The sequence below is a fragment of the Microplitis mediator genome, chromosome 6, assembly GCF_029852145.1.
Source record: "Microplitis mediator isolate UGA2020A chromosome 6, iyMicMedi2.1, whole genome shotgun sequence".
Taxonomy (NCBI): domain Eukaryota; kingdom Metazoa; phylum Arthropoda; class Insecta; order Hymenoptera; family Braconidae; genus Microplitis; species Microplitis mediator.
Window position 1 is genome coordinate 991732 of NC_079974.1, and position 9577 is coordinate 1001308.

Here is a 9577-nt window from a genome sequence, read left to right on the forward strand (position 1 = left end):
TCCCCTCAAAATTTTTAACATGAAAAGTGTTGGGGGGAGGGGGTAAAATGGGCTGTCTAGACTTTGAAAACCTACGAATATTCTTTAGCCAAACGGGTTCCTAAAATTTTTTTAACAGATATGATTGAAGAATTATGATAAGGGGCAAACTAGGTCACGAGTTTAACAGCATTACAAACTATAATTTTTTTCAAAAACAATTTATTCTATATAATCGAAAATAATTAAAATATAAGCAATCAAGTAATGAAATTAAGTTATTTTTAGGTCCAAATTTTCACTATCAACTCTTTTTTATACTAAACACACAGCAAAAAGTTTCAAAACGCAAAACAAGCGACAAACATACATTGAGTTTTGTTGGGGGCCGTTTTCCCAACTTTTCGGGATTTTTTAATTTTCATAGACACAGCAAATTAACACCAAAAACTCAGCAGAAGGAAAAAAAAGTGAAATAAGCTGAAAAACTCGCATTATGAAAATTTTTTGAGGGGGGCCCATTTTGCCCCACATTTTTTAATTTTTTATTTTTAATGGACAGAACAAATTAACGTCAAATCTCGGCGAGGGAGTAAAAAAAAAGTAATACAAGTAAAAAAAACTGAGGATTTGAAAATTTTTTTCTTAAGGGGCCCATTTGGCCCCCCCCCCCTTCCCTTGCGTATGTAAATATCTATAACTTTTGAACGGATGAACCATACTTGGAAATACTGGTGTACGTGGGAAAATTTGAATTGCCCGCCACTAAGCTTTCTTTGATTGGTCGCGCACAAAAACGTGGTGGGAGATAGGATTGTTAAAATTAGAGAGAGAAAAAGTAACACTACGGAGTGACATTACTAGTAAAATTTTTCATACTGACAATAGGAGCCGAAAAAAGCCGAAGTGAGATCTAGGATCGCTCGGTGTCTCGCCCATTAAAAACATAACAGACGTAAGTCAATCGTTGAGTTGGAGTGTCAGTCTAGTTTTGTTGGAAAAGAAAATTGATAAAATAATAAAATGTCATTAAATACCGCACACGCCAACAATGGCGTTCTTTTACATGCGGGAGAATGGTAAGTAAATAAAAATATATATAAGTATATTTATTATTATAAATACGACGTAGATACGTTTCTATCAAAATGGCCTTCGCTCAATATGTCAACACGAGCTATAATTGAATCATTATATTTTTTATTACTGTTATTTCTTATCATTTAAGTAGCAGTAAAATGCGTGTGTTCTTAATTTTAATTTCTCGTAATACGAAAGCTATTAATTAATTTTTAGTCATTAAAATTATTGCGCAATATTTGTAATAAATTATTTACATGTTTTTAGTATTCTCCTTTTTTGCGATAATGTCACTATGGAATTTCACGGACAAGAACAACCGGAGTTCATTGGTTCGAAAAAAGGAAGGATATATCTGACGACACATAGAATGATATTTAATGCCAAAGACCATAATGAAAAAATGCAGTCGTTTAGTTTTCCGTTCGTGACTTTGAGTGAGGTAGAACTGGACCAGCCATTATTTGGCGCTAATTATATTAAGGGAAAATGCAGGGCACAGCCTAATGGTAATTGGATTGGAGAATGTAAATTTAAGCTGCATTTCAAGAGCGGTGGAGCCATCGAATTCGGACAAGCGATGCTCAGAGCAGCGGCTATGGGTACAGTATAATTTTGAATATTTAAATGATACAGTAAAAAATTTTGTGTTAAAATCAATATAATTTGTGTGTTAAAAAGAGGCACATAATATTTGTGTTATTGTTTGGGGGGGGGGGGGAGGTTTTAAAGGCGAAAAAAAAGCATATTTTTGTGATTTTTTCCCGGCGAGATGAGTAATATAATTTCATTAAACTTAATCACATATTATTGTACAACTTTTAAAGAATATCAGAAAAAATTTTCAACGAAAATTATTGATTAATAAGCTGGTGACGTTGAATCTCCGGAGGCGCCTCGAAAAAAAGTTGTTTTGCGGTGAACATCATAACTCGTTACCGGATCATCGGAAAAAAAAAAATTGATATGCATTTTAAAGTTGATGTATTTCTCGAGGTAACCACGAAGAGTTTTTTTTTTTTTTTTCGATTTTTTGCAGCACTTGGAAGTGAAAAACGCGATTTTAGCTCAAAAAATCGCGGTTAATTTGTTATTAAAAAATAGAAAAAAATGAAAAGCAAAAAAAAACTCTTCGTAGTTACCTGTTGATTTATGTGAAGAAGTAATGTTCAAATTTTCAAAGGGATCGGTTCAGTACATTTTGAGTTATGATGTTCACGGACTTTAAAAATAACATTTTCGGGAAAATCCATTTAAAGTTTTTTATTCGTGAAAATTTGAAATAAACTATCAATCAAAGAATATGAATTTTTATACTTATATTGAGTTATCAGTTTACATCCTTTGAAAGACACACAGCCGGAGAAATGGATTCGGAAGAACAAAGAAAATTGCAGCCGATTTCTACTAGGGGTATGTAGGGGCAGGTCGGGCAGTTATAAAAATCAGGTATACCGGCCGGTCATTTGAAACGCTGTAACTCCGTTAGTTTTACTTGTATTGATTTAAAATTTGTACACAATATTCTTGACATTGTTCATTCAGAAAAAAAATTAAAAATAAAATTTTTTTTAAATAATTTTAATACCCCCCCCCCCCTTAACACAAACTATTTGTTAGGGTGAGCCAAAAAAAACGACCTATCGAATTTGCGTCTTAAAAAGGACCTATATATCGAGAAAAAAATTCTCTCATTGGGCAAAATTTTTAGCTCAAGTTTAAAAGGTGTCGGTGGCCATTTGAAGTTTCCCATTTAAATAACATGCAAAAAAATTTTTTTTGATTAAAAATATTATAACTTTTGAACCGTGTGAGATAAAAATTCGGCTCTGGAATAATCTTGTATGGCATTAAATTTTTTTAAAAAAAAGTCCTGAGAGTCGAATTTGTAAACTTGATATTTCGTATACTAACAGGCCATCAAAGTCTAGAGTAAACAGAATCATACAAATTTAATCCTTTATTTGGATTTTCCAAATACTTTTCTTTTATTGTGATCGATAACAAAATATTATTTGTTACAACGTGGATATTGTTGGTGATTTCATTGCACTACATGTACAACAAATTTTCTCGTAGCATTGATATTTTTAATAATCAAGCCTTATTAACAAACATTAATATTACAATTATTACAAACATTATTTTTAAAATATCAACAAATACTATTTAACATTCAACAATTTTTTTTATAGTAAACAAAGTTTTTATTCGAGTCAAGATTTTGAAAAAAATCACTTGACATTTAATACCAGATGTAAAAAGTAAATCAATGAATTTCTTAAAAAAAAAACAAAAATCCATTCTTATTTACGAAAAAATAATTTTTTCATTACATAAAAAAATTTGAAATTATAATTGAATATTTTTGATTCGTATGAAAAAAATTCAAGATTTTAGTAACTGCTAAATTTAATTTATTAATAATTAAAGCTTTGGAGTTAAATTGACATTTAAAAAATTTCGCTTTCAGAGATTGCCTATCTACGGTTAATTTTAAAATAACAAAAAAACTGTCTTGATTTATCACAAAAAATTTAACCCGAACCCATTTTAACACCTACTCAATATTTTTTACTGTGCGCACATGAGGTATCTTTTGATACTGTAACGATAAACCTTTTAACTTTAAAAATATTTATCCAGCTCAACGTAGTGGTCCTGGATATGATGCTCCTCCGCCGTACCAGCCTCCAACATCTGACTGGTATGCAGCTCCGCCACCAGCTTATCAAGCAGCACCCTCTGGATACTATGGTTGGATGCCTCCGACGAATGCCTTTCCTGAGATGCCTCCAGGTTCGTTTTTTTATAATTATTCATTAGCGTGCTCCGTTTGAAACGAACACTTTTTTCTTTCTTTTCCCATTGAAAATCTTGTTCTACATGATAAAATAAAATTCAGTCCAATTTTGAGCTCTTAATATCAATTTTCCGAACTGGAACAACGTCATTTAAATTTTTCCATGCTAAAAGCATGTAAATACATCAATTTTTTTTTTTATTGAATAAAACTCAGTTCCATACTAATGTATCTTTTTGGTTATAAGTTTTATTTTAAGAAAATTGTACGCTTCTTGAAAAACCCGTATGTGCTTAGCGGTACCTTCAACTAAGGTCCGCGTGGAAGCCTCGAAAGTTTAATTTCCTTTGAAGTGGTTTTTTGTTGTTAATTTATCAACCGTTGACTTTTAAAAAAAAAGTATACAAAATTTTTTGTAGGAAATTGAATCTTCTAAAAAAAGTTCATATAAGTCGAATCTATAAACCTTGATTAAAAATACTCATTAAAAAGTATTGAAAGTTATTTCAATTCTTTCCAATCCATATGGAGATTTTGAAAAATATTGAATGGAATTGAAATTTTGATCATTTGAATACTTGATAATTCTTATAATGGAATTCAAAAGTATTGAAAAGAATTCAATCTTTCATCATTTCAATACCTTCCAATTCCAAACTATTTTGTTATTGAAAAAGATTCAAAAAGATTCAAAAATAAGAATTCATTTTAATTTATTTCAATTCAAGTCATAACTCGAAATATGGAACTATTTTAGTATTGAGAAAGATTCAGAAAAATTAAAAATTCTCAATCTCTTTCAATTCTTTTCAATCCTACACTCGATCCAAAATATGAAACTATTTTGGTATTGAGGGAAATTCAGGAAGATTTAAAACTGTCAATTTATTCGAATTTTTTTCAATTCTTTGGAAATTTAGAAATTCTTATATTATTTTTAGATTCAATATAAATGAAAAGTATTAATTTTATGTTCAGATGAAAACCTTATGGAATAGGATTTATTCAAAAGTATTCAATTCTCATCTTTTTCAATACTTTTCAATGAGTATTTTTAATCAGAGAAATCAATATTTAAAGAGATATATGAACTTTAAGTATACTTATAATTATTTACCATATATTATAATTATAATTAAAATTCAAAATTTCACCTAAATGTCAAAATTCAACCCTATAGAATATGTTTGTTTATCAACTTATGATAAGTATTGATTGATATATGTTTGTATAAAATATAAAATACCCATCTCCTTTGCAATTCTTTTCAAAAAATAAATCGTTAATGGACTAAAAAAATTCCGTTCGAATTTTTAATTTTTTCGGGACCTAACAAAGGAATTCCGATTGAAACATATGACTAATATAAAAATCATTCAATTATTAAACCATTAATCTTGAGATTCAGCTGAAGTTTTGAATTTTAATTACTTAAAGTCCATAAATCTCTTTAAATATTGATTTTGTAGATTCGACTTATATGAACTTTTTTGTAGAAGACTAAATTTCCTATAAAAAATGTTACATACTTTTTTTTTTAAAGTCAACGGTTGATAAGTTAACAACAAAAAACCACTAATTTCATATGAACATAAACTTTCGAGGCTTCCACGCGGACCGTAGTCAAAGGTACCGCTAAGCACACACGGGTTTTTCAAAAAGCATACAATTCTTTTTAAATAAAACTTTGAACCAATAAGATACGTTAATATGGGACTGAGTTTTATTCAACAAACAGAAAAAAATCGATATATTTACATGCTTTTAGCATGGAAAAATTTCTACGACGTTGTTCCAGTTCGGAAAATTGATATTAAGAGCTCAAAATTGGACTGCATTTTTATTTTATCATGTAGAACAAGATTTTCAATGGGAAACGAAAGAAAAAAATGTTCATTTCAAAAAGAGCAGCCTACACGGAGAGAAAAATATCGCCAGAATGACTATCCAATGTATCTTCAAATGACGTATCGTCAGAATAACGATTCGTATAACTAATTTAGGAATACTCTCATATTAATTTAATAATCTATAGTATCTAGTGTTGCAAAAAAACAATCGAATAATCGATTTTTTAGTTTGAATAATCGATTTTTTTAAATCGGTTATATATGCTTCGATTAATCGATAGGAAATCGATTAAAATTTCAAAATACGATTTTTAAAAATCGATTTTTTTCATAAAACAATAAAAAAAAATTTTTTTTTTTAATTACGTAAATCAATACCTACAATAATTTTCAATTAATTTAATAAGCGCATTGAACACATATTTAGAGAAAATTTACTTTTAATAAAAAAAAAAATATTTTTTTCCACAATCGATTACAATAATCGATTATTAGCAATTCGATTGCGCAACTTTAAAGTTGTAGTCATTGAACAATCGACTGTCTTAAAATCTTAGAAAAAAAAAAAAATTAATAGAAAAATTAAAATTTGAATAGTAAAAACAAATAAAGCACTCTCTAATGCTTCGCATAATGAGTCGTGCAATTATGGAAAAACCGTCGTCTATCATTTAATCTATTGTAAGCATTTCCAATACTGATTTTTTAAAAATATGAAATCGATTATTCCACAATCGATTGTTTACTGTACGATTTTGCAACTTTAAAGTTGGGTTTAAAAAATCGATTGTTAAAAAAAAATTGTCAAAAACATTTTTTATTATGTTTATAATGAAATTATCTTCAATATTCACATATTAGTTGTCTATTATTTCGATAACCTAATCGATTCATTCAAATCAAAAGAATTACTCGCTATAAAAATGTAGATGTCTCCTATACGAAAAAAATATATATCCGGATATATCCGGGCAAATCTGCATATATGAGAAATATATTTATATATATATTGCATATATGCGACATATTCCAGATTTGCCCGGATATATATTTTTTTCGTATGGGCTCTAGAAGTCATCCGCTTTTTATGTGGGTTATTATAAAAAATTGTTACCTTACATTTAACGAAAAGGCAACAAGTTTTTTTTGTGCCGTTTGGGATCAGAATTAACTAGCAGGTGTAGCTTTTGAATTTTGAAAAATATGAGTCAAAAATTCGATTGTCATAATCGATTGTCATACAGCCGATTGTGCAACTATACAGTTGTTTCAAAAAACAATCGCTTTTTTTGAATTTCAAATAATCGATTCTTCGAAAAATCGATTATTTGCAAACGATTAATCGGCTCTATCGATTATTTCAGTTGGATTATAATCGATTGTTAACAATACAGCGTATAGCCAGAATAGCGATACGTATACTTAACCTGGCGATATTTTTCTCTCCGTGTATTATTCATATTATATTTTATTATTCTCTACTAAAGTTTGTCATTATTACGCTAATAGCAAACAGTGTTTATATGACGGACTCGCCGCCTCCATATCCAGGAATAAATTCCGGCCCGATGAATGCTGGTAATGTACAACAACCTGGTGCTCCAGCTTGGGCCAACCCCAACTATAATAGTCAACCTAACCCCCAAGCAGGTGCGTATCCTGGTTATCCAGGTTACCAGCAAGCTGGAGGTTATGTACCACCTCCGAATTATCAACAGTCTGCAGGCTACTATAATAATTATCCTCAAAACCCCCCACCCTACTCTCCCCAAGGATCTTACAATCCGTACTAGTTATCAACCATAGAAAAAAATATAATTATTTAACGATATTCTTCTTGTAGAATAGAAATTATTTAAATTAGTGGCTAATTTTTTCAGCACGAAATAAAAATAATTCCGATGTTAATGGAATTTTATTTTCAATTATAAAATTGACGCAGTCAATTTTTCCCTATACTTTGTTATAATTTCAGGCGTTAAATTTAAAATCTACGAACATTCCAAAGATTCAGTTCATAAAAAAAGTGACATTTTATTATAATCGCTTGATAACATTTATTTTTTTATGCAGATCAAACTGTATATAAAAATTGTCGTTCTTTTATTGAAGCAATAAATCTGTTGAAAATAAAAAAAATATATACTTATAATTATTTTAAATGTATGTAAGTTTTTTTTTAATTGAAATTCGTCATTAATGAAAGTTTTTTTCAGTTGTTTTTTTGTATTACAAATACTGACTAGTAACTGATTTAAACTTTAAGTCAATCAGTTTTAGTATCTTACGGAATTGTCTTACACCAGACTTGTCCAAGACTGATGATGCCGACTTGCTGAAGATTGGAGGTACAGATTTACGTAACCCGAGTCAAAATTAAAACAGTAGTAGTAGTTTGAGCCTCTAAAACCTCAGTTCTTTTGATGTTGGACTTGCCGCTGAATGTAATATGTTATTGAAGTCCTCGATGTCCTAAAAGTAACGTATGGAGGAGTAAGTCACCTTTTTAAAAAGATGTTTTAACCCTCCAAGGCCTACCATCCCTAGCAGACCTGATTTACCGTAAATTTACGGTATTTTAACCGTAAATCTACCGTAGAATCTGGTAAATTACCGTTAAATCCAGGCAAATTTACCGTGATCTACGGTAAATGGGTAATTTACGGCAAGTTTACCGTGAATTATCGTATTTTCTACCGTAAGTTACGATAGCTTTACCGTAGAATACAGTAAATCTTCCGTAAAAATTCGGGTGAATTACCGAATTACCGTAATTTACGGCGGATTACCGTATTTTACGACGGATTTCAGTAAATTACGGTAAAATCACCGTAAATTACGGCAAATCCACCGTAAATTACGGTAAATCGGTATTTTACAGCGGATTACCGTCAATTACGGTGAAATCGCCGTAAGTTAAGGTAATCCTACCGTAAATTTCGGTAATTTACGGCAAATCGGTATTTTACAGCGGATTACCGTAAATTGCGGTAAAATCACCATAAGTTAAGGTAAGCCTACCGTAAATGACGGCAAATCCACCGTAAATTACCACAATTTACGGTAAATCGGTATTTTACGGCGGATTACCGTAAATGACGGTAAAATCGCCGTAAGTTAAGGTAAGTCTACCGTAAATTACGGCAAATCCACCGTAAATTACCACAATTTACGGTAAATCGGTATTTTACGGCGGATTACCGTAAATTAAGGTAAAATCGCCGTAAGTTAAGGTAAGTCTACCGTAAATTACGGCAAATCCACCGTAAATTACCGCAATTTACGGTAAATCGGTATTTTAGGTGGATTACCATAATTTACGGTGGGCTTACCGTGATTTACGGTAAACCTACCGTAATTTGGGTTCGTTAGAGATACTCTTAATCTGTAACTTCGAATGAGCTCAATTCTTTAGCATGATTATTGTTATACATAAAGATAACTCCAGCTGATCGTAAGCGTCCAAGTAGCAGTGCGGCAGTGGTTGTGCTTCATATTCGCAAAGTCGTGGTTTCGAATCCCGGCGCAGCAGATTAGTTTTCAGCAGTTTTTTTCAAATATTTCGGCAGGTTCCGTTTTCCAATACATCGTTTGTATTTATTGTTCACATAAAATAATGAATTAATCATATACTAATAAGTCAAAGGCTCCAATTATTTAATTCGAATTTCGAATGACTTAGTACTATTCTATTCGAACGCCTACTCGTATAACTGTAGCTATTAATATTAATATTTTAAATTTTATAATTTTTTAATTTACAACAAAACATTTATTACTAAGAAATTATTTTTGGAATTTTTAAATTTCAAATTTTTTCGATCTCGGCAGCCATTTCTAATTAGTGGCCCCCTTTTCCCTTCTG

At 30.4% G+C, this 9577-nt stretch overlaps 1 protein-coding gene across 1 annotated transcript; it reads left to right on the forward strand.

Annotated features, from left to right (window-relative positions):
- Positions 1-841: 841 nt before the first annotated feature.
- On the forward strand, positions 842-7779 carry LOC130669937 (WW domain-binding protein 2). Its single transcript, XM_057473099.1, has 4 exons — positions 842-1058; positions 1327-1661; positions 3706-3858; positions 7222-7779. Exons 1-4 carry the CDS (start codon positions 1003-1005, stop codon positions 7503-7505), a joined length of 828 nt encoding a protein of 275 aa, XP_057329082.1. The 5' UTR covers positions 842-1002; the 3' UTR covers positions 7506-7779.
- Positions 7780-9577: the final 1798 nt, after the last annotated feature.

Bases quoted from the DNA above. Each gene is read 5' to 3' on its own strand.
- LOC130669937 (XM_057473099.1), top strand. From the start codon at position 1,003: ATGTCATTAAATACCGCACACGCCAACAATGGCGTTCTTTTACATGCG. The intron at 1,059-1,326 runs GTAAGTAAATAA...ACATGTTTTTAG, and splicing joins CTTTTACATGCGGGAGAATG to TATTCTCCTTTTTTGCGATA. The intron at 1,662-3,705 runs GTACAGTATAAT...ATATTTATCCAG, and splicing joins GCTCAGAGCAGCGGCTATGG to CTCAACGTAGTGGTCCTGGA.